This window comes from Vicugna pacos, chromosome 1, assembly GCF_048564905.1.
Source record: "Vicugna pacos chromosome 1, VicPac4, whole genome shotgun sequence".
Taxonomy (NCBI): domain Eukaryota; kingdom Metazoa; phylum Chordata; class Mammalia; order Artiodactyla; family Camelidae; genus Vicugna; species Vicugna pacos.
Genome location: NC_132987.1, coordinates 120984774 through 121008758, shown reverse-complemented (window position 1 = coordinate 121008758; position 23985 = coordinate 120984774). Strand labels below are relative to the sequence as shown.

At 55.1% G+C, this 23985-nt stretch overlaps 1 protein-coding gene and 3 long non-coding RNA genes across 4 annotated transcripts; 1 reads left to right on the top strand and 3 right to left on the bottom strand.

Annotated features, from left to right (window-relative positions):
• Positions 1-1444: 1444 nt before the first annotated feature.
• Positions 1445-3455, bottom strand: LOC140698725 (uncharacterized). The gene is made up of 2 exons (XR_012076589.1): positions 3387-3455; positions 1445-1670 (listed from the first exon to the last, which is right to left on the bottom strand). It is a non-coding gene; the product is annotated as an uncharacterized lncRNA (long non-coding RNA).
• Positions 3456-3569: 114 nt separating this feature from the next.
• LOC140698722 (uncharacterized) lies at positions 3570-8173 on the top strand. Its single transcript, XR_012076585.1, has 3 exons — positions 3570-3711; positions 5181-5278; positions 7505-8173. It is a non-coding gene; the product is annotated as an uncharacterized lncRNA (long non-coding RNA).
• A 2081-nt stretch (positions 8174-10254) lies between these two features.
• LOC140698718 (uncharacterized) lies at positions 10255-11784 on the bottom strand. The gene is made up of 2 exons (XR_012076578.1): positions 11290-11784; positions 10255-10518 (listed from the first exon to the last, which is right to left on the bottom strand). It is a non-coding gene; the product is annotated as an uncharacterized lncRNA (long non-coding RNA).
• A 10573-nt stretch (positions 11785-22357) lies between these two features.
• On the bottom strand, positions 22358-23509 carry LOC140698716 (uncharacterized). The gene has a single exon (XM_072969504.1). It carries the CDS (start codon positions 23428-23430, stop codon positions 22663-22665), a length of 768 nt encoding a protein of 255 aa, XP_072825605.1. The 5' UTR covers positions 23431-23509; the 3' UTR covers positions 22358-22662.
• Positions 23510-23985: the final 476 nt, after the last annotated feature.

The following is a 23985-nucleotide window of genomic DNA, read 5'->3' as shown; positions in this document are numbered from 1 at the left end:
TGTCTGGCGGCTGCCGGCAAGCTCTAGACTGTCCACGCACCACTCCAATCTCTGCCCTCAGCTTCACGTCACTGCCTGTCTCTGTGTGGGCTCCTCTTCTACTAAGGACAGCAGGTGTTGGATGTCCGGCCCCTCTGGGTAATCAGGATGCTCTCACCTCCAGGTCCTTAACCAATTACACCTGCAAAGACTCTATTTCCAAATGAGGTGCTGGAGGGACACCATTCAACCCACTGTACCACTGAATACCTATATTCAAGAAAAGTGAATGGGACGAGCATTTTGCTGTTCACACAACCTGATTCTAGCCTGTTTCCTTGGACCCTGGAGCAACACGGGTGCTTGTCCTGGCCTCTCTAGCTTGGCCCGAGCCACCATTCCCCCGCATGGATGGATCTCCGTGGACACCCATGATGACCCGAGCCTGACGCCTTGTCTGCTGAACGGATGTTCGAGAGGCTCTGCCCAGTGATTTTATCAATATCACCAAGTTAAAGTTCTGCAGAATGGTGAGACAAGCATTGACAAAGCAGGATGTGGAGGGCCAGATGTGAACGGAGGGGCTGGCGTGATTTTAGTTGCTTTTCTCCTCCCTTGTGGCAGCCGTCAGAGTTTGCATTCGTCACGGCTCTGTGGCACGAGCATTGGATCTCACTCCTGGGAAGTCTACGAATGGGTTGGTTTGAGTCATGTGCTCAACAGTGTCATTGAAAACCTGCTTACCCTGTGTCTCTCAGCTCTATCCTAATGGGTCTCCCTCATGGTGACAAAAATGCTGCAGTGATTCCAAGCATCATGTCTTCAGCATCCAGGAGAAAGAGAAAACAGGCTGGTTTCCAGAATGTCTCTTGGAAGAGCAAAGAGCCTTGTGTTCCTGAGCTCCCGTGAGGACACATGTGCCCCATGACTCAATGGCAGGAGGCAGGATGCAGGCTCTTTTCTGAACCCAAATCACACTGACAACCTTGGACCACAGTCACTCTAACTGATCCCTGGGCTGAGAGGATGAACCCACTCATTAGGTTCAAACAATGGAAACCATTTCTGCAGCTTGAGTAGGTCCACCCAGATCCACCCAAATGCTCAGAAATGCAGGAAATGATTTCCACTTGAGGGTGTTCATTTGCATTTCTTTTTCATTGCAAACAATTGAAAATAACTGAAATAAAATCACTTAGCTATTTGATGGCATATTACATAATCTTCTCAACAAATAATACAGGAAAATGTTTCAAAGGAAAACTACACAGTATGAACTTAGCTTGAAGCCTACACACCTGGGGCAAAAACCTGGAAAGGCGCACACCAGCAAGTGTGCTCTCCCTAGAACTAGGGATAGTGCTTTCTTCTTGATGATTTTTATATCGTCCATATTTATTCACAGACGTGTATTTTGTGTACATCTGTACATACTGTTTCCTGTAACCAAGCACCACAAACTGAGTGGCTCCAACAACAGAAGTTTATTGTCTCACGGTTCTTTCTGGAGGCCAGACGTCTGAGATGGAAGTGTGTGCAGGGCTGGTTCTGAGGGCTCTGGGGGAGAATCTGTTCCAGGCCCCCCAGCTTCTGGGGCTTTGTGAACGATCTGGGGTTCCCTGGCTTGTAGGTGCATCACACCAGTCCAGTCACTGCCTTCATCTTTGCAGGGCGTCTCCCTGTGTGCCTGTCTGTGCCCAAATTTCCCCTTTTATAAGGACACCAGTCATACTGGGTTGGGGGCCACCTTACTCCAGTCTGACCTCATCTTAGCTAAGTACACCTGCAGTGACCCTGTGTCCAAATAAGGTCCCGTTGTGAGGGGCTGGAGGTCAGACTTGAATATATGAATGTTGAGGGGACACAATTCAGCCCATGACTATCCGCATATATATGTTTATACACACACACATACACACACACACACAGACACACACACAGACACACAAACACACATACACACACAGACACATACACACACACAAACACACACACACACAGACACACAGACACATACACACACATACACACACACATACACACACAGACACAGACACACACACAAACACACACACAGACACACACAGACACATACACACACAAACACACATACACACACACAAACACACACACACAGACACACAGACACATACACACACATACACACACATACACACACACATACACACACATACACACAGACACATACACACACACAAACACGCACAGACACACACACATACACACACACAAACACACACGCAGACACACACAGACACACACAGACACAGACACACACACAAACACACACACAGACACACACAGACACATACACACACACAAACACACACACACACAGACACATACACACACACAGACACACACACACACAGACACACACACAAACACACACACACACAGACACACAGACACATACACACACACAGACACACACACAAACACACACACAGACACACACAGACACATACACACACAAACACACATACACACACAGACACATACACACACAGACACACAGACACACACATACACACACAGACACATACACACACAAACACGCACAGACACACACAGACACATACACACACAGACACACAGACACACACATACACACACAGACACATACACACACAAACACGCACAGACACACACAGACACATACACACACATACACACACACAGACACACACAGACACACACACAGACACACACACACACAGACACACACAGACACACACACACAGAGACACATACACACACACAAACACACACACACACACAGACACATACACACACATTTCTAAGCTCTGAGAGCAGAGTGGTGGCCGCGGTGGGAATTTGTAGCCGGCTGGTGAGTGGGGCTAGGATCGGGGACAGGAGGGAGAAGCCTCAGCGACTGTGAGGGCTGGAAACACAGGCCCATCTCCCAGTAACCCCTGAGGCAGGTAAGGGGGCCGTGTCCTCGCTCAACTCCCCTGGCGCCCAAGAAGCTGGGACACTTGGGAACTTTGCAGGTGTTTGCAGTCCCTGTGCGGCTAGCGTGGTAATTAGGATGGAAACCGTATCAAGCTTTCTCAGATAACAAGCCCGAGTGGGCAGCTCAGAGTGGCTGGACGGTGACACTGGATTCTGGAGACGCTGTGTGTTGACAGAGCTGAAAACTGCCTGCAGGGTGGGACCGGGGAGGCGGGGCAGGGGTGGGGGGCGCTTCCCAGGCCATCGGGTGCGCCCCAGACTGCGCCCCCAGCGGACGAGCGTGGAAGGACACCCGCCCTGAGTCCCCTGGACTGGTTGGCTCCGCCCCCTCCTCCCACATCCCCTTCCTGCGTCCCCCGCACCCTGCCCGCAGACCCCCTTGCACAGCCCCGCCAGCGATTCCGGCCCACCTGCATCCCTGCTTGCCCTTTTTGGTTCAGTCTTTGGTGCCAGCCTGCTTTCCTCCGGCCTCTGTGTCAGAACCTGAATAAATGTATGTGTTTAGTCATTGTTATCTCACTCCCCATCACTAACCACGGCACAGGAGCTCTGGGGCCAAGGAGAAGATGCTGCCTCGGGGACAAACGGCGGGGACAGTGGGAAGACACAGCGACGATGGAAGTGAATTAACCCCTCGCCCTTGTTGAATCACTCCTCGCTGAGTCGTCAGTCTGCTCACCTGACCTTCAATGTGCCGCCACCAGAACCAGCCCCCGTGCTAACCAGGGGCTCCAGGTGCATGACCACAGTTCCTATCCGCAGAGAGGCTGCCGTCCAGGGGAGGACACATATGCATGAACGATGATTAACTTGACAGTGTGGGACATGCTAGCATGAGGGCGGGCTCCTTCCACGACAAAGGGGCTTCCCAGAAGGCTGCTTGGAGGAGGCAACATATAAAAGGAGGTTTCCAGGCTTTGAGAGCAGGCTAAAGGGGGTGGGTGGGCACGGATTGCAAGGTGGCATCATTCTGACTGGACAGGGCTTCCCTTGAGAGGGTAGCAGGAGGTGGGGTCTCGGCCAGGCTACTCAGTGACCACGGTCAGGACCACAGTCAGCGCTGGCTGGGGATAAGTGGGGAGGCAGGGCCATGCTCGCTCCAAAGGCTCAGAGAAGAGTGCTTCCTGGCCTTCGTCGCAGCAGCTGGCATGCTGACAGCCCTGGGCTGTGGCCGCATCATTCCTGTCCCATTGTAGCTTGTCTGTGTCTGCATCTCTCTTCTTCTAGGACACCAGACTCAGGAACCACCCCTCTCCCCACTCCGGTCTGACCTCATCTCACCTTGGTTACATCTGCAAAGACCCTATTTCCACATAAGCTCACACCCACAGGCACGGGGTGGGAGCGGGTAGGACTTGGACACTGCTTTTGGGAGGGGCACAGTTAAACCCACAGACTGCACACAGCGAGGCAAGCATACATCAGCTTCGCCCCCTCAAGACATCTGGAGCTTTGTGCAAAAACAAGAAGCTTTCCCCAGGGAACAGGGAGTGGTGAGAACCCAGCCACCACCCCTGGGGGAAGAGTTGTGAAACCTCAAGAATGTAGAGCCCCAAACTTCCTTAACTTGAGACAGCGAGAACTCTCGAATCAAAAGCACCCGGGAGTAACGCCCCGAGCTAGTGGTGTCTTCTCCCATATCTCCTGTCAGGCTTGAACACGCTTAGAAACTCAGCCGCCACTTTAACCCCTGCCAGCACCGCGTGTGCCTGGGGCTTCCAGCTTCCTTGGGCTCCTCCCCAAAGCCAGCAGGACAGAGTTCCAGGCTCTGTGCCCAGGTCACCCACAGCCCAGGGGACTGGTCTCTGCCCTCTCGTCCCAGCGGGACAGCTGGGCCTGACCACGGCCTGGAGAGCGGCTCCTCCCCAGGAAAGGGCATTAGGACCTCGTGAGTTGGAGGTCCTTCCCTGGGGAGGAGATTAGTCCCAGCTCGAGGGGGTACTGGTAAGCTAGGGCAGAGGGAGGCCACACCACCAACCTCATGGCAGGTTTCCACTTGGTGCCTCTGCAGCCTTGGGAATGCGGGAAGGTCCTCCGCCTTGCGCTGGTCAGTCACCTCATCTGGAAAGTGGGCCAGTAGGAGGTTTAAACAACCCAGTGTCCTAGCCCGGGGCCTGATCTCAACTAATGATGCTGTGACTTCTGTTATTCTTGGCTTCATCATCCTCATTTGCATATTCAGAGGCCCTGGCCATCCCTTCCAGGTGCTTGGCACGACCTGCTTCCACCCCAGGGCAGCGGTGAGTGTCTGCTCCATCCATTTGCTCCAGCCAATGGACACGGCCTCTCTCCTTGTGAAAAGGTAAACCGAGGCATAGTGAACATTTTAAGAGTTCATGTGAGCAAAAATCAACTAGAATGGGGCAATGCCAAACCAGCAGGAGGTGGGGTGCTTGCAGACAGAGGCCGAAAAGATTTACACAAAATGGAGAGGCAGACCGGATGTGACGGGTGGCGGCAGCCCTGGGACCTTCAGGCTGCCCTTCAGGTTAGACTTCAGAGCCCTGAGGGGTTTGCAGGCTTGGATCTGGGTTTGCTTCCGTAGCTGCCACAGCCTTGGAGTCTTATCCGTCTAATGGCCTCTTTGTTGAATTAATTTAACACCTGCTGGGGGACAGCCGGTCTCCAAGATGGCTCTGGCCCTTCCACCTGATGAGGACCTCCCGGTTCCTCTAGGACAAACCTCTGGCCCAGGCCGGCCTCTTGGGCTGTGATCCAGATGGCCGCACAGGACCCCTGCAGTGGCACCCCCAGGGTCCCAAGCTCCATGTGCCCCTGCCCAGCATGGCAGTCTGCACCCCCTACCCTCTTCACTTGGTCCAGTAGAAGTATTCACGTGCCCGGGAAAGGTCCCCGCACTGTCCTGGGAAGGAGACGGCAGCATCTCCATCCGGAAGTGCTCTGCCTCACCCTCCGTGCCCAAAAGGCAGAGTGGCTCCAGCATCCTTGGATACTGCATACTGGATACAACCAAACAGTGAGCTCACCGTGCCCTAGGCACGTGCACGGAGGGCCGGATTCCCGCTGCCCCCAGCCCATCTGCTCATCCTCTCAGGGAGCAGGCGGATCTCTGCGGGGGCTCCGTCCCCTGACCTCATCTCTGAGCTCTCCTGCTGATCTTGCTGTGTTCCGATGCCTCTGTCAAATGCACGTCTCCGTGTGGGTGGGTGGGGGTGGGGGTTGTGAGGTGCAGGTGCCCTGCAGTGAGGCTTGTCCGAGGCTGTGGGCGGTCCTGGCTCACGGGCTCCTCTGTGTCCCTCAGGGGCCAGGCAGGCACTGTGCGATGGGCAGTTGTGAGGACCAGCACTGCTCCACTGGGACTGCTGTGGCAAAGCACCACAATCTGGGGGCTTAGTCAATAGAAACCCACTCTCACAAGCTAGTGGCCGGAATCCAAAGTCAAGGCGTCAGCAGGACCGTGCTCCCTCTGAGGGCTCGGGGGGGATCCTTCCTGCCTCTTCCAGATGCTGGGGGCTGCCAGCATCCTTGGCTGTGGCTTCCTCACTGCTTCTCTGCATCTGTGTGTCTCCCGTTTCCCACAGGGACATCAGGCATTGGGTTAGTGCCGGCCCTATCCAGCCTGACAGCATCTCAACTTAATTACACCTGCGTGGATCCTATTTCCAAATAAGGTCATTCTTCACAAGTAGAATGAAAAAAGAGGGGGAGAGAGGATAAGGGGAGAAGAAGCTGGGGAAAGGTAAAATAAAACGGAAGAGAAATGTCCGTGAGTTTGAAGGCAGCAGTGACGGTGACAAGAGGTGAGGGCAGGAAGGAGGTTCTGGAGGTGAAGGGAGCTGACTCTTCACATGAAGCCCTTTCAGCGTGCTGGGCGTTGTTTGAGAGCGTTACAGAACCGGTGGTCTAGCTTTTACAACAGCCCTGCCAGTGGTTATCATCATCTCCACTTTCTCTGCTGGCAAAGGGAGGCACAGAGAGGTTGCGTGACTTGCCCAAGGTCACACAGCCAGTAGTGACAGACTTGGGACTCAAACCCAGGGAGTTATCCTCTTGACCCCTCAGCTTGGCATGGGGTGGCAATGGGAGGTTTGGTGAGTCCTTGAGCCCCCCACTCCCCTCGCTTCCCTGTGGGAGGGACAGCGGAGCTGGGACTGCCTTGGGGCAGAGGCTGGAGCTGGCGAGGGGGCTACTCCACCACCACGTGGCCGTACCGGACATCTCAGAGGGGCAGCTTCATAGGGCTGAGGATTTATTTTCATTTTTCAAAACAAACATGGATGGTCTATGTAATAGGATGACGATATTTTGCAGCCTTTGAAGACAGACGTCTCAGAAGACGTTTTGAACTTCGAGGAGGCACCTCCGGGCCAAAGGTGCCCAGGATGCGTGTAGGATGTTCCCAGCGTTAGGGGCGTGTGGGCCGGTGGAGAAATTTGAGGAGTGACTCGGGTTAACCCTCTTCATTTTAGAGCTGCAGGAACTCGCCTGGGGAAGTCAAGGGACTTTTCCAAGACACCTTTGTGGGTAATTGGTGGTTGATTTTTTTTCTTTTTCTTCAAACATTCAGCTATTCCTTGCAGTCTCCTGAGGGCTTGGCCGGCGTCAGACCAGCTAACAATCAGATGCCAGGCCGGTGACTGGGCGGCCAGCGTGTGACCAAGCTGGGCGTGACCGCTCGGGAGACCACACCCCTTCCCCATCAGCCCCCGGCCTGGGCACGCACTTGGGAAGGCCGTCTTCACCTGCTTGGCACAAGCGTCGGCAGGACTGTGGGTGGAGCCGGGGGAAGGTAGCCCGGCCCTTTCATACTTCAGATGCCCTCTTGTCCAGCATCTGGGTGGCCTCTGTGTTAGCCAGGAGGGGTTTTGTAATGTCTTTCCACTGTGAAAGGGGCAGAACAGGCCCCCAGAACTGCCCTGTTGATGTAAGGATCAGTTTCCGCTGAAGGCACTTGCCGGCAGCAGGTGCAGGAAGGGCGCTCTGAGTGCCCCCCTCCTCCTCAAAGTGGGAGGTAGAGGTCCCCTGTGAGGGCGGCCCACCCAGCACCAGGAGGACGGGGGGGGGGGCTCTGCACAGGCCTCGTTCGAACGGCGCTCACGCTCCTCCCCACCACCGTGTATTCAGTCACTTTGCGGTATGAACGCATGTAGGTGTTGCTGCTTCTCGGGGCCTTCACTTCCTTGTGAGGGTCCTGTGCCTGGTGAAAATTACATTGAATAAAAGTGTATGTGCTTCTCCTGTCAGTTCACCTTATTTCATTCTCAGGCCAGCCAGAGACCTGAGAGGGAGAGACAGGGTTCGCCCCCTACACCTGCATGGCACCGGGCACTGATCGGGTGGACGGACACTGGCCGGGGTGCAGGAGCAGAGCCCCAGGGCCCCCAGAGGGGGCCTCCAGGGGGAGCACTTGGAGGGTCTTGGTGCAGGGGCCACCTAAGGACAGGTCCTGGAGTATTTCAGGGACAAGAGGCCCAGCCCTGCTGGCTGTCCTGCTGTCCACCGTCTCCATCCTCAGCTCCATTTGTCTGTGAACGTCTGCCCCTGGAGCAGCTCTCTGTGGTCCTAGCGCCCCTTCCACAGACCCTGGGGGACTTATCATCTCTAAAGAGCAGGACCAGCGCCAGTGCTCTGCAGGTATTGATAGAGACGTGCTGAGTTGGGGAAGAGCGTTTCTGCTAGTGGCACATACAATCTGCAGGCCCAGGGCAGGTGAGGCTCTGTATGCATCAGCTATGGCTGCCTAACAAGTCAGCCCAGGGCACAGCGGCTCAGAACACCTGTCATCTCACAGGTTCCCCGGGGGGGTCCAGGCACAGTGTGGGCAACCCCTCTTCTTTGGAGCCTCCCCCAAGCTTGCAGTCCAGGTGCCCATTTGGGGCCCCAGCCACCTGAAGTTCCACTAGGGTGGATCTGCCTGGGCACTCTCTCAGCGCTTGTGGGCAGGACCTGGCTCCTCGCGGGCTGGCTGTCAGCCTCAGGGCTTCACTGGCTGTTGGACAGAAGCTGCCCTATTCCTTGCCACGTGGACCAGGGCCTCTCTGATGCCGCTGCAGCGTCATTGGAGGGGGCAAGCTGGCAGCACAGTAGACAAAGAGTCCCACAGGACGGGAGTCAGTCTTAAAACATTCCATCATGCTTGCTACTTTCTTGTCCTTTAGAAGCAAGTCACTAGGTCCAGCCCCCACTACAGGGGAAGGGATCACACAGGAGGTGAATGCCAAGAGGCACGATTATTGCTGGGGGGCCGTCTTGGCGCCGGCTCGGTGTAGCCCAGCCCATCAGGTGGGCTGGCCGGAAGCAGCAGCACTGACGGACACTCACCAACTGCTAATTTTGTGCCAGCCTTTGCTCAGGGCTGTATGTTAATTACCTCCAGCTTCAGGATGTCCCGCCCTACAACGTGGAGACTTGGAGAAGGTGAGTGACTTTCCCCTTTGAGGGACAAAGCTTGGTGCTGACCCAGACCATCTGGCTGCTTAGGCTCAGTTTTCTGGCTGCTCAGGCTCAGTCTTCTGGCTGCTCAGTCTTACTCATCCTTTCTCAGAGTTGAGTGGTTTACTCTAAGCAGGCTTCCTGGAGGAGGAGGAAGCAGTGGGTGCAATATGACGGAGGCCAAGGACAGTGGCCTGCTGACTTTCATGAAGAATGTTCTTATAGGGGAAATGCCGAGTGCCGAGGTTAAGTTGTCCTGACCTCGGCTGCAGGTTTTTGGTGCTGAGGAGGGAGGCAGAGGCATGTCCTCAGGCTGCTGATTCTATTTGTACATTCTGGAAAACTGCCAGGGTTGACTCTTGGCAAAGTGACCCACAGCCTGGGTTTGCAGGTGACTGAACACTGAAGAACAAGCCAGCTGCTGTGACAACCCTCCAGCGGTCCCCTCAGTGTGGGGCGTCTCTGGGGCTGTGACATTCACCTCTCCCTGGGCTCTTTTGCACACAGGCAGGATGAGTCACAAATGCGAGACAAACAGCTGCACAGAGATGGGGACAAAGGCGCTGGCATCTGTGTGACCTGTCCTGCAGGGGCCTGACCCCTTTTTTGCCAGAACCTCGTCTCTTCCAGGAACTGACGCCGCTGTGAAGGCAGTGCCTGCCTGCAAGCCCAGATCAGTGCATCTTTTTTCCGTCTGAGGGCCTCTCTTTCTGTCTGGGGATCTGCACGTTGCAGGTGAATGATGACCCTGTTAGAAGTCAGATTCCTCTCTGTTTTTCTTGCTCTGGTTCAATAAGGAGGAGCAAAGGGATCCCGCACGGTGCCAGAAAGCCCTGAAGGAGGTCGTGTTGATGGGAATTGTTAACCGAAATAAAACGCACAACCTAGAAGCTGAGAATTATGTTTTATTCGAGGGCTGAGGACTTAAGCCAGGGAGACAGGCTCTCAGAATTCCTCCGGGCATTAGGCTTGGTAACGCACATCCGCCGCACCCAGGGGCTTCGCGGTCCCATTCCACTGAATCGAGGACTCTGGAGAAGGGCGGACAAGGATGCCTCTTGAGTAGGTGGAAGGGCGCTCTGGAGGGATTGCTCCAAAGAGATTAGGGAGGAGCCAGGATATATAGGGGCTTTTTGCAACAAATACCACCTAGTTGAAACATCAAAAGATTACCGTTAATTAAGAAAAACCAGACATCTCAAGTTAAGGAATTTAGGGCTTTCCTATGTATGAGAAGATGCAATCACTGAAATCACTCCTTTGAGCTGCACCTCAGCTCTCTAGGGCCAGCGTCCTGCTGTTCTCCATCCTGAGTCCCCTCTGGGTGCACAGTCGGGAGTGGCTGCAGTGGCTGATGGCTTGATGGCCACAACATCCTTTGTTTACTGAGATGGCGGGCAGCATTCTTCACCCACAAGCCTAGAACTGTGAGTTTGGGAAAGTGCCTGACATCTCTGCGTGAACCATTGGGTGGCTTTTCTCTTTCTTTCTTTCTTTCTTTCTTTCTTTCTTTCTTTCTTTCTTTCTTTCTTTCTTTCTTTCTTTCTTTCTTTCTTTCTCTTCTTTCTTTCCTTCTCTCTCTCTTTCTCTCTTTCTTTCTCTCTCTTTCTTTCTTTCTTTCCTTTTTTTTTGTCTGCCAATTTACCATGGGAGGACAGCAGCCAAACTAACTTTCCCAAGGGCATACCTTAAAGTTTCCAAGACACCTGAGTCTCAGGGAAAGCAAAGGCTTATCTAGGATTATTTACCTGGTGATAGAAATGGCTCTTTGAAAAGTCTTTCTACCACCGCATCAACAGTAACTCTTAGTTAAAATGTAAATTATTAACACATTCTTACAGAAAAAGACACAGAAGGCCCATTAATGGTATACCCTAGTTACCTCCACAATATTATTTTCCGGTTGCTTAATATACTTACAAAGCAGAAAAGCTTACAAATGTCAGGGAGCCTGGCCAGCAGAGATCACATTCGCATGGCAGCTTTGCAGATTAGACAGTAAATGGAGCGGCTCATATTTCAAAGAGCTTTCTTAACACCTATTGTCCTCTTGCCCAAGGAATCTTGCAGGTTTAGGAAGAAAGATTCTTTCTGAGAATTGAAAAATTTTGTGCCAGCCAGACCCCTTCCCAAAGCCACACTAGAAGTCCCTTTTCTGCCTCTTGGTGACTTTGTAGCACTCGTTTTTCTTTAAGGCAGGTTGTCACCTCCCCAGTCCGTGTGCTAATAATCAACCAGAGTTAAGTGTCACAGGAGTGGAACCGAATAGTCCAAGGACGTCATTGCCTCTCTCCGGTTGCTAAGCAACACCTCCTTTGCGGAGATGGACAAAACAGGTTGGGGGAGATACCAGAAAACAAGCCTTCTTATTCCAGGTCGGCCCCACTGCCCCCTGGAAGGGGACAGGACAAGGGAGCCTCTCTCGGGGCCACCTACTCAAGAGGCATCCTTGTCCGCCCTTCTCCAGAGTCCTCGATTCTGTGGAACGGGACCGCGAAGCCCCTGGGAGCGGCGGATGTGCGTTACCAAGCCTCATGCCCGGAGGAATTCTGCCGCGCCCGCTGCCTCATCCTCCGCCCGGACCCGGGGACGCTCTCCGCGCGTGGGCGGCTCCGTGCTCCATCCGTTTCCCGGGTTCCAGCTGAGAAATATCGCTCAGCCACGGGGATGCTCGGACCCCCAGATTCACTGGCCACAGGTGTCAGGCGCTTGCAGCGCCGCCCGCCGCGTGGGATGCTGCCGCAGCCTGTGCGCGACGAGACGTTTACATTCAGTCCCCTGTGCCGTCTAGAGTCCGCGGGGCAGACGGCGGTGCGGGAGATGGACGATGTGATCAGCTTTCCTGGGGCCGGACACAGCAGACTCTGGACTCCATCCCGGCCCTGCTGTGTAGACACTGAGTGCCCTGGGCGGGAGCCTTTCTGTGTTCTCTTGCTTAAAAAGTGGACATTTTCCCCTAGGAGCCAGCCCAGCAGGAATGCTTGCACAAGGACACATGTAAAGGGTGTTTACCATCACATTGCTTGTAACAGTGATGACTGGGGAAAAAAAAAGGCACAGCATAAAAGTTGAGAGTTATGCTTTATTTGGCGGACATTTCTGAGGACTTGAGCCCAGAGAAGCCCCTCAGGTCGTTCTGACGGCCGGCTCCAAAGAGGTAGAGGAGGAGCCAGGATATACAGGCGTTTTGCCACAAAGACCAGGTAGTCAGAACATCAAGAAATTACTGTCAATTAAAGAAAACCAGGCATCTTAAGTGAAGGAGTTTAGGGCTTTTCTGTGTGTGGGAAGATGCAAAAGTCTGGGCTCACTGAGACCACTCCTTCGAGGTGCACCTGGCTGTCTGGGGCCAGTGGCCCGTTCTCTCCCATCCTGAGCCCCTCAGGGGACGCCGCTGGGGGCGGCTGCAGAGGCCGGGCTGCCTGCCTGTCTCCAGCCTGAGCCCCTCCTGCTCACCACTGGGGACGGCAGTAGTGGCTGATGATTTGATGGCCACAGCGCCCTTTGTTTACTGATGTGGCTGCAATATTTTTCATTCACAATGACAACAACAGCAAAAAGGAGCCTAGATGAAGACTGTTAACAGCGGAAAGGTGCCATTGCACCATGTCTGTGCGAGGAGCTGCTGCTCGGGCATTAAGAAGGGCGGGGTAGCTCTATTCGTGTGGACGAGGGAAGAAGGCCTTGATGTGTTACTTGTTCAAACGAGGCTCCAATAAAGCACACTGCTGATGCTTCTCTGAAGCCCCTTCTGATTTACAGTAATTCTTACAGCGTCTACTTGTTAAAGAAATCCAGGGATTTGTCCAGGAGATTTTTCAGCATTCTGGATCAGGTTGTTTGAATCTTTAGATGTTCTTTAAAAAAATTCCTCCATCTCCTATATTGCCTGTAAAACGGGAGAAGATCTACGGACGGGCTGAAATGCAGGTTCAACTCCGGCGAGGATGCTTCCCAGGAGCTTTGTGCTTCCAAGAGCGCCTGTCACATGGAGAGGCCAGTGGTGTCTGGGTGCCTTGGTTTGGGGGATGTGCTGTTGAGGTCGACCCCTGGGGCAACTGCTGTCAACCTTCTCAGTTTCTGCAGCCACTGAAAATCTGGGTTTAGATCCATTATGTCATTGGGCTTTGCAAGATACAACTGTCGCCCATTTCCTCTACATTTAGAAGCTGGAGTTCTATAAAGAAGCATTTTGGGGGAGGGTGTAGCTCAGTGGTAAAATGCATGGCTAGCATGCACGAGGTCCTGGGTTCAACCCCTAGTACCTCCGTTAAATTAAAAAAATACATATACCTAATTACCTACCCCCCAGATTTTTTTAATTAAAAAAATACTAATTAATATGTACATAAAATAGATAAACAATAAGTTCATACAGTATAGCACAGGGAAATATATTCAATATCTTGTAGTAACTTCTGGTGAAAAAGAATATGAAAACAAATGTATGTATGTTCACGTATGACTGAAGCATTATGCTGTACACCAGAAACTGCCACAACATTGTAAACTGACTATACTTCAATAAAAATGTGTATGTATTAAAGATAAGAAAAAAAGAACTTTCCTTCAACGCCTATTTGTTTACACTAAAATGCTCTTTTTATAGGAAAGACCAGATACCTGATTTATTCTGTCCTTTTTATTAGTTTTCAGAATAACCGTCTTAGTAACTTCTGTAGTACCCTCGTTTGGAGGATGGAATGACCCCTTTGGTGGGCGCCAGTGGAAGCCCCTGCAGGCTGACTCCTGTGTCCTTTTGACACCATCTCAGCAGTCTTTGATAGCTTCCTTGCTTCGGAGCTGAAGATGGCCCAGACTCATTGTGCTTATCTCTTGCCCCAGAAGCCTGCCATCCCTCCAGGGAGCATCTGGCCCTTTTCAGTGGGAAATGAGATTTAGCAACCACAGCTGGGGTCCTGGGGCACTCACTGCTAACGGGCTGTCATTGCTTCAAGGTCCTTTGCTGCAGACGGAGGTGCTGAGATATTAGGTTTATTAGGGAGCTCTCTTGGGATCAACATCTGTGGAGCGGAAGGAAGCAGGATTGAACTCAGGCAGAGCTGGGCTGTGATGCATTCAGTGACCTCAGAGAGAGATCTCAAGTTGGGAGTGTCTGTTAGAGCTGCCCTGAGTTGGGGCCCCAGACCAGGCCTTTATTGCCCTGGATCAGTGATTACATGTGAGTCCCCTGGGAAGGGGGCCTGACCTTGGTGAACACAGCTGTCTCAGAGTCAATTCCTGGAAAGGGATGACAGCTGACATCAAACACCTGCCTTCTAATTTTTCTAATTCTGTCTTCAGCTGTGTCTAATATTCTGTTTGACGTATCCATTGAGTTTTTAATTTCCAATACTTGACTTTTTTATTTGTAGAAGTTTTATTTGTTTCTCCCGAAGTCTGTTTCTTTCTTTTATTTTAATAGACTCTCACTTCGTTTTCATAATGCTCTTTTATTTCTTTAAATAAAAATAAATAATTAAAAATAGATTTTTTTCCTCTGACAGTCACTGTGCTGTGCATCACATCCCCAGGACATATTTATTTTATAACTGGATATTTGTACCTTTTGATTCCCTTTGCCTATCCCCTCCCCCTACCTCTGACAACCACCAGTCTGTTCACTGTATCTATGCATTTGTTTTCTTCTTAGACTGTATGTATAAGTGAGATTATACAGTATTTGTCTTTCTCTGTCTGACTTATTTCATACTCATAGTTATTTTAAAATTCCAACCTGGCAGCTCCAACCTCTGGGTCACTTGGAGTCTAGTTGTGTTGATTGCTTTGTCTCTTGACAGTGGATTTATTACCAACACCACCCCCCTGCTTTTTTGTATGTCTTCTTTGTTGAATCTCAGATATCATGTGTTCATTTCAATGGACATAAAGTGTTTCCTCCTGGGAATGGCCGTGTCTCTTCTGTAAGGCATCAATGTGTTGGAGGGAGGTTTGAATCAACCTGCTCAGGTGTTGGCCTCAGTTTGGGACTTTCAGCGTACCAGCAACTTCAGATTCCAGTGGGGATGCCAGTGTCTTGTGCTTAGGACAAGAGCTGGGGGACGCAATGTTTTGCTCTGCCCTATGTTTTCAGCTGGCCCTGCTTGCCTGGCACACAGAAGGGACCTCTACACGTATCTGCCTTTCCCTGGTGGAGACTGACACAGTTCAGGCAGCTGCGCTGACGGGCTGGAGTCGGGAGCCAGGAGGGCTCTCTGGTCCTGGTCCAGGGCCAGCCTTGGCAGGCCCTGTGTGCCTGGGGCTTGGAGGGTGAGGCTTTCTCAGACTTCCTGCCTCTTCTCCTGGGACATCCAGCCTCCCCACTGTAAGTGTGATGGGTTTGTGTGGGTGTTTCTGGCCCTCCCTGTGTAGTCACCCTTTAGGGACCAGGTGGGACCCAGGCCTGTTTCCCATCCGCCTCTCAGAGGGAGGGAAGTCCTCCCCCACCCACAGCATGAGTCTCGAGGGGTGGACATGGGGACACACCTTCCTGACCCTCCACTCACCAAGGCCCCCACCCCAGCTGGGCCGCCAGGAGGCTCTGTGAGGGGGCTGCTGTGCTTGTGGTTTGTTCACACCTCCAAGAAGAAACTTCAAAGTATGTGGTGACAGAAAGTGAGGATGATCATGCTAAGTGAAGTAAGTCAGACAGAGAAAGACAAGTGTCATATGATGTCCCTTATATGTGGAATCTAAAAAAAGGTACAACTTTTATTTATAAACCAGACATAAATTCATAGACAAAGAAAAAAACTGTGGTCACTAGAGGGGAAAAGGAGGGGCAGGGACAGATCAGAAGTTTGGGATTAATAGATATACATTACCATATATAAAATAGATAAACAACAAGGACCTACTGTGCAGCACAGGGAGCTCTATTCAATTTCTTGTAGTAAGTTTCAATGGAAAAGAAACAGAAAAAAAAAAGTATGTGTATGTATCACTGAATCGCTTTGCTGTTTATCTGAAATTAACATTGTAAATTGACAATACTTCAATAAAAAAATAAGAATTAAAAAAAATGGAGGGACACACTCCATTGAGAAAGCATGATTTATTTGTCACACATGGGATGTGGCTTCCTGCCGGAGACAGAGAGGGACCCTGGGAACCAGGGCTTCCAGAGGAGATGCGCAGATTCATAGAAAGATCCAGATCGTCCTGCCACGCTCTTGCCCCAGAGTTCAGAGGGTTGGTTCATCATGCGTTTTTCATCTGCCACGTGCAGAACCTGGAGGCCCATGGAGGACTCGTTCTGGGAGGGGCACAGGTATGAACTCATCTGCACAGGGGGCAGCTGGGAGGAGGCTCACGGTCAAAAGCACGAGGGGGTGCTACAGGAGGTGGGTCTGCAGACCAGGGTGGGGCAGGAGGGCTGGAAGCACCCGGAGGACTGGCAGGAGGGGGCCACACACACGACCTGTTTGTAGCTCACGGGCACACGCACAAAGGACTGGCAGGAGGGGGCCACACCCACGGTGGGCCTGCAGCTCACGGGCAGGCACACGGGCCTGCAGCTCACGGGCACGCACACAGCTGGCTTACAGGTCAGGGGCACATAGCAGGACGCCTGGCAGGGCCTGGACGTGCAGCTGGACGCCTGGCCGGAGCTGGGCACGTAGCAGGCAGCCTGGCAGCCGGAGGAGCAGCTGGTGTGGCACATGGTGGCTTAGGGCTGGGCTGGCGTCGGGAGGAGGGCGGTGATGTCTGCAGCCTCCCTGCCCGGGCGGCCTTTATACCCGGGCCGTGGGCGTCCCAGCAGCACAGAAGCTCACCTGCTGACTTCCTCGAGGTTGTTGCCAACGCCTTATTATCATGGGACGCACTTTCCTGTATTGTTCTTCACCACAAATTAGTTTGGCTTTGAGGCCGATTCCTCCGCCCGTAAGCAGGATGTTCTGGTCTGACTTTACGTGGGGTGTGTGTTGTTCCTCCGGCCATCACTGTGCCCAGCGCACCCTTGCATGGACTCGGTGCTGTAACCTCTTACTCCTTTAGGTCTCATGACGTCAGCGAAGACTTTGAGGCAATACTGTACTTTGAGGGTTTTTTGCAGAGGAAAACGCCGAAGCGGGAGCCTGTGGGACAGCGCTGGCCTGCTGCCTGTGTGGCAGCGGAGCTCTGTGGGCACCGCCCGCCTGCGTGCTTAGCGTCCGGGGCCGCTCGCCCGGCCACGCTGAGCTGTGCTGAGGGAGGCCGCGTGACCGCGGAGCCTGAGAGTCTCGCTCTCTGCCCTTTACAGAAAGTTCGCCGGCTCCTGCTTCACAGTAATCAGTACAAGAGCTGGTTCGTTCATGCAACAAATTACACTGCGTGCTGGCGAGAGAGATGCCCCCGCCGCCTGAGCCTTCCAGGGCAGTGAGCAAATGAGTGCATGAAACATTCGTGCATGAGATGATTCCAGAGGGGCTGAGTCCCGGAAAGGAGAGCAGGCTCAGCAGGTGGAGAGAAGTGGGGAGCTGGTGGGTGGTCTGGGGGCCCCGGGAGGGGAGGCGACGCTGAGCTGGCTCTGCGTCCAGAGAGGGGGTCGGGGCGGCACTCCAGGCAGAGGCAGCCAGGGGGCTGTGAGGACATGGCTGCAGAAACGGGCAGTTCCAGGGGCAGCGGGGAATCCCACAGCTCGGGCCGACAGGGTGCGGGGGCCGGTGGAGGATTCCGACCGTGGGAACCGAGGAGCAGGCGTCACCACCCTGGGCTGATAGAGGAAAGGCTCGGTGGACCTGAGGACACGTCAGTGGAAATCATCCAACCTGAAGAAGGGGGACAAGGAGCTAAGAAAGATGAGGAGGCCTGTGAGACAACATCAGAGAGGCTAACGTGCGAGTGATTTCTGCCCGGGGAGGAGAGGAGAATGACACTGATATATAAGAAAACTGGGAAGAAATAGCAGATAAAATTCCCAAATTTGACTTTTTAAAAAAAAATTCCAATTGACAGATGCAGGAATCTCAGAGCACACGCCCAGGGCCCCAGCGCATGCGGCACAATGTGAGGACCCGGGACCCAGGGGGCTGACACCTCCAAGTACCTGCTTCTCCGTCTCAGCGCTGAGACCGTGCGCCCGTCATGGGCTCCTTCTGAATCGCCCTGAGGGACCGCCTGTGCACACGGGGCTCCAGCCGCCCCCGGGCGGTGGCAGGACTGGTCATTAATCGGTTACAAGGGGGTCCACGTGAAACGCTTAGCTCAGCCCCGGCACGAAGCTGGAACCCCGTCGCTGTGATCGTGGCAGTAATGTGGCTGCGGCTCCCAGTGAGGAGCCCAACCCTGCGGAAGAACCTCCTGGATCACTGAGTTTCCGCATCAAAGTTGGGGACGCTGTGCTTGTGCGGACGGACACAGGGTCCTTACAACTGGGGCGGACCCTGAAAATACGATGTGAGACTTCCGTCCCCACATGGTGGCCCTTCCCTATCCAGCCCAGGCTCCAATCACAGAAGTCGCAGGACCACTGTGTCACTGGGTGCCTCCCGCTGAGAAGGAGCTTCCTGAACTGGGTCACTTCCACCGGGAACTCCAGGAAGAGACTGTGGGGAGGGACGAGGAGGAAAAACAGCAGGCGGCCGGGAGGAGGGCACTCGCGTGCCTTGTGGCCAGGATGCCATGGCCTGGGCATAAAGGTCACCCAGGGGAGGAGCCTCCAGACCAGCCCTGTACTCAGTCCTGACCCCACCTCAGCGCCTCACCTCCAGGTGCCACACTAGCTGCTCTGCGGGCTGCCGGCCGGCCTGCCGTGAGCCCGGCCCCTGCCAGCAGACTTGCTATGTGTCACTGAGCCGCAGGCCTGTCGTGTGCGTGCCTGTGAGCTGCAAGCTGACCACACGCCTGCCCGTGAGCTGCAAGCCCCTGTGTGTGTGGCCCCCTCCCGCCAGTCCTCCGGGTGCTGCCAGCCCTCCTGCCCCGCCCTGGTCTGCAGACCCATCCCCTGTGGTGTCCCTTCCTGCTGCTGAGCCCAGGCCCTGCCGGGACCCCTGCCCGTGTGTGGGTCAGAAGCAGCCAACTCTGAACTCCCAGGGGGCGGCCCAGACATCGTCCTCTCCACACCTTCCGCACCCAACGCGACTGCGTCGCAGCAAGGCTGCTAGATCCCAGCCGGCCAGGCCGAGGGCCTCATCCTCGGCGGGGTCACCTGCCTGGCGCCCACGCCGGCTGGGGCGGCGTCCAGGCTCGGCAGCCTCCCGCACTGAAGTTCTAGTACACATCAGAGCGCGATGCTTGCGGAGCAGTGTCTCTCCCCTCCTGCCATTCCCTAAACTGCTTCCTCCGGGGGTGGTTCCCCCAGATTCTAGAAAATTCCTTTTACAGAGCAGGTCAGGTCACCAGATGACCATGTGGGTGACCAAGCTCGTGCCAAAGGTGAACTCCCAGCGCTCAGGTGAGGGACCCAGCTCTGTCCCCTGACCTTACGAGGCCAGTCCTCACCCTGCTCTGGGTGGACCGAGGGCATTAAGGTCCTGAACTCACCCCTTTTGTGTAAAATGTCCTTCTGCGCAGCATTGATAGGTGGCGCTCACATCACTAAATTAAACCCGGATGCTCTGCGGATACGCAGGGCTCCTCCCCCTCCCCATGGGTGGGAAAGAGCCTGATGGGGGCGGGGGGGGGGACTTCCGTGGTTCCCCAGGGATGCCACGTCCTGCCCTCAGGACCTGCGATACGTCCCCTTACACGGCAAAGCAACTTTGTGGACGGGAGTAAATTGAGGGCCTTGAGATGGGAGATGCTCTGAGTCCTCCAGGTGGGACTGATGGGGGGCGGGGAGACGGCCACAGAAGGGGAGGCCACGGGAGGGGCAAGCAAGACTCGAGGCCACGAGCCAAGGATGCAGGGCCTCTAGAAGCTGAAAGGACAGGGGTCACACTCTGCCCTGGAGCCTCCAGGGAAGCCCGCCCGCCCACACCCCAACTGTGGCCGGGAGACTCCTTCCCATTCTGCCTCCACGGCTGGGGGGCAGCACGTTTGAGCTGCTTCAGCCACGTTCGTGGTCACTTTTACGACAGCCACAGGCCGGCCAGCTTCTCGGTGGCACAGCCCCCCCTTCCACACTCCGTCTGTGGTCCTTCAACTGTGTGGTGACCTTCGGGGTTGTGGGTGGAAGTGGGGACACATAGGGCAGGAAGGAGAGCCACGCGGGGGCTGCGGAGCCGACTCCCCGGCCCTGCTGCCGGTCTCGGAGCCCATTCTCCCCCTGCGGGCTCTTCCTGCCCTGTGCCCCCGGCCGGGGGAAGAGCCCCTCCAGCCGGACCTTCCCTCCTCAGTCACTTGGAGGCTGACGGTCTTTCTGCCCAGGTCTGTCCTGCTCCAGGCTCTCTCCCCTAGTCTGAGTCCACACTGCCCTCTCTCCCACGGGTCCACACCGGGGCCGCGGGGACTCTCAGGCAGCATTCCTCTTAGCCCACACCTGTGCCCCCTCCCCGAGCATCCAGCACAGATTCTGGGCATCACGGCCTGGGGCAGTGGTGGTCCTCCCTGCAGGGGGCTCTGACGCCCTCGTGGTGACCCCCTGGGAGCCCCCTCCCTTGCCTGCAGAGGATGTAAAGGCCCCAGTCCTCCCTCCCTCAGGGACAGCTTTCTCCAAGGAATGCTCTCCAGAGCTCAGCACCCCAGGGCCTGGGTCCCTGACCCACAAGCACCCTCTTCTTGACCTCTCCACCCTCTGCAAGGGCCAGAGTTGGGGAGGGGCTGCAGCATCCTCTTTGGGCTGTCACGCAAAGCACCCAGGCTGGGCGGCTTCAACCGCACAAACGCATGGTCTCACAGTCTGGAGGCCGAGGTGTGGGAGGCTGGTCCCTTCCAAGGGCAGCAGGGAATCCGCTCCATCCCCTCTCCTGGCTCCCCGTGTTTTCAGGCATCTCTGGTGTCCTTGGCTCCAGGCACCACCCTGATCCCTGCCTGCATCTTCTCCCGTCTTCCCTCTGTGCAGCTTCCTTTTTTGTAATGAGGACACGATCATGTGACCTCTGGATTGGGTCCCACCTTCCAGGCCTCATTTTAACTTGATCAGATTTGCAAAGATGCCATTTCCAAATAAGGTCATGTTCAGGGGTACTGGGGTTAGGGCTCCAGCATGTCCTGTTCAGGGAACACGGTTCAGCCCATCACAGGGGCAGCTCGAAGCTGCAAGACTGGTCTGGCCCCTCCTTTGCACACCACATGGCTGTGCCTTGGCTTCCGTTGTTTCGAGGATAGTCCAGTTGGAGGCAGGCCACACTCCCATCCGGAACCACAGCGATCGCAGGAGCACTGTGTGTGGGATGCCTGCTCTATTCTGGGAAGGGGAAACCTGGCCCAGAAACCGGGGGGGCTGCCCTAGGAAGTGCCAGCTCAGTCCCCGTGGTGTGAACACTGGCCCCTCCAGAGCGTGGGCGCTGGGCCACCGTGGGCACAGGGCCGGGGGCGGGGGCGGGGGTGCCGGGAGGAGGCATCAGCCACGGCAGAAGGAGGCACTGCCACGCCAGGGTGCCTGCGGGAGCTGTTTGGGGACCAAGAAATAGTCTAAGAGGTGCGCCACAGGGAGGCCGCCCTGTGCGAAGGCACGTATCTAGAAAGATGTCATTGTGATGTCACGTGATCCCCAGGATGTGACGTACAGAGGGAATCCTTAGAGCATCCACGATGCCTGGCACTTTCTCATCCTTCATTCAATTCAAATCAAACCTCCTCTCCAGCCCTGTTTTTTTTCTTGTCCCCTGTATCCAAGCCAAGCCATTTGATGTCATGTCCTGGCCTTGCCCACACCCTCCCGGACACTCCCAGGAGCTGCCTGCGCTGTCCACCAGATGGGAGGAAGGCTTCACGGTTTACTCTTGTTTCATGTGGTACCTTGGTGGGCGGCATCTGTGAGTGGCCATTGTCCACATCTCAGTCACGTGGATGACAAAGGTGTCACAGTGACCCTGATCTGGAGGGTCTCAGCATTTAGAATTGTCCTTGTGTTACAAACATGTGCTAAATAAACTCTCCAAAGTAAAGACACCGTCATCTCGACTGATTCTTTCCTTTCATTTATCTCATTTTATTAATGATGGCAGTTGACCTTTGACACATGGAATATAAGAACCCAACCATGCAGAAGAGGGCTCCCAGGGCCGGCAGTTCCCCGACGGCTGGGGGGTTTGAGGGTGGCATGTTCAAGTCCCCTCCAGGCAGCAGCTGTGTGTCCACCGACGAGAAAGGGGAGGTCCTGGTGCCAGCAGAGGGACTCCAGGGCTCCTGAGAGAGGACAGCTGGGCTCAGGGTCAAAGACAGAAGCTGGAGAGAGGCCGGCAGTCCAGCCGGTCAGCAGCTGGACTTCTAGGCCGAGTCAGAGACACAGCAGGCCAAGCGGGAGCACCTGGGGCGGCAGAGCAGGGACACGCAGGAGGCCGGGCGGCAGCAGCTGGGCTGGCAGGAGGGGGCGGGGGCACAGCAGGCAGGTCTGCACACGGGGCGGCAGAGCAGGGACACGCAGGAGGCTGGGCGGCAGCAGCTGGGCTGGCAGGGGGGGGCGGGGGCACAGCAGGCGGGTCTGCACACGGGGCGGCAGAGCAGGGACACAGAGGAGGAGGGTCTGCAGCAGGACGAGGGGCAGAGGGTGGGCTCACAGCACACGGGCCTGCAGCAGACAGGTGTGCAGCACACGGGCCTGCAGCACACGGGCCTGCAGCAGTCCTGCTGGCAGGGGGAGGAGGTGCAGCAGGAGGGCTGGCAGCTAGACTGCGGGCAGCACAAGGCTGTGCAGGAGCTGCTGCAGCCTGATTGGCAGATGCTGGGCTCACAGGTCAGCTGGCAGCAGGGGCTGGGCTCACAGCTCACTGGGGCGCAGAGGAGGGTCAGGCAGTGGGGCTCGCAGGAGCGGGGCTCACAGCAGAGGGGCTCACAGCAGCGGGGCTCACAGCAGAGGGGCTCACAGCAGCGGGGCTCGCAGCAGAGGGGCTCGCGGCAGCGGGGCTCGCAGCAGCTCTCTGGGCAGTCGTCCACCTGCCAGGAGGAGCCAGTGCAGGAGTCACAGGAACCGGGCAGGCAGACCCGGCTGCCGTAGCTCAGGTCGCTGGAGCAGGTGGACAGAGCGGAAGCGGCCATGGTTGGGGTGTGAGGCTGGAGGAGGGTGTGAGCGTGAGTGTGTGAGTGTGTGTGTGAGTGTGAGTGTGAGGTGCTGGGGCTGTCAGCTTTTATACCCCGCCCGGGTGTGCGCGTTGCCCCAGCGGGAGGAGGCTCCCACGCCCTCCCTTCCGTGTTGACGTTTGGAGCTGGGCGCACGGGACTCTCTTTAGTGCTGGTGTGTTTTCTACAATTAGGTTTTACTCACTCAACACGTGAGTATGTTGCAAGGATCTGTTTTCCCATCTCTTCTTTGGCTCCAGAAAACTTGTGGAGAATATATGAGGCAAGTTTCTGCCGAGTGTCATGTTCACGGAGGGGCTGGGCGTGAGACAAGCTCCCAGACACTAGCGGCCCCTCCCTCACACCGCCTGTGCCCGTGTGACACCCTGATGGGGAGAGGTGCCCAGCGCTGTGGCAGCCACACTACAAAGCACCTAAGAAGAAAGTTAAGAAGATAAGTTGGAACAAAATAGTAACCTGACCAACGGACACATACCTCGTATGTCCACTGGGACCCGAGAGAGCTGTGGGCAA

Excerpts from the sequence above, each read along its gene's own strand:
- LOC140698716 (XM_072969504.1), bottom strand. The coding sequence starts at position 23,430 with ATGGCCGCTTCCGCTCTGTCCACCTGCTCCAGCGACCTGAGCTACGGC.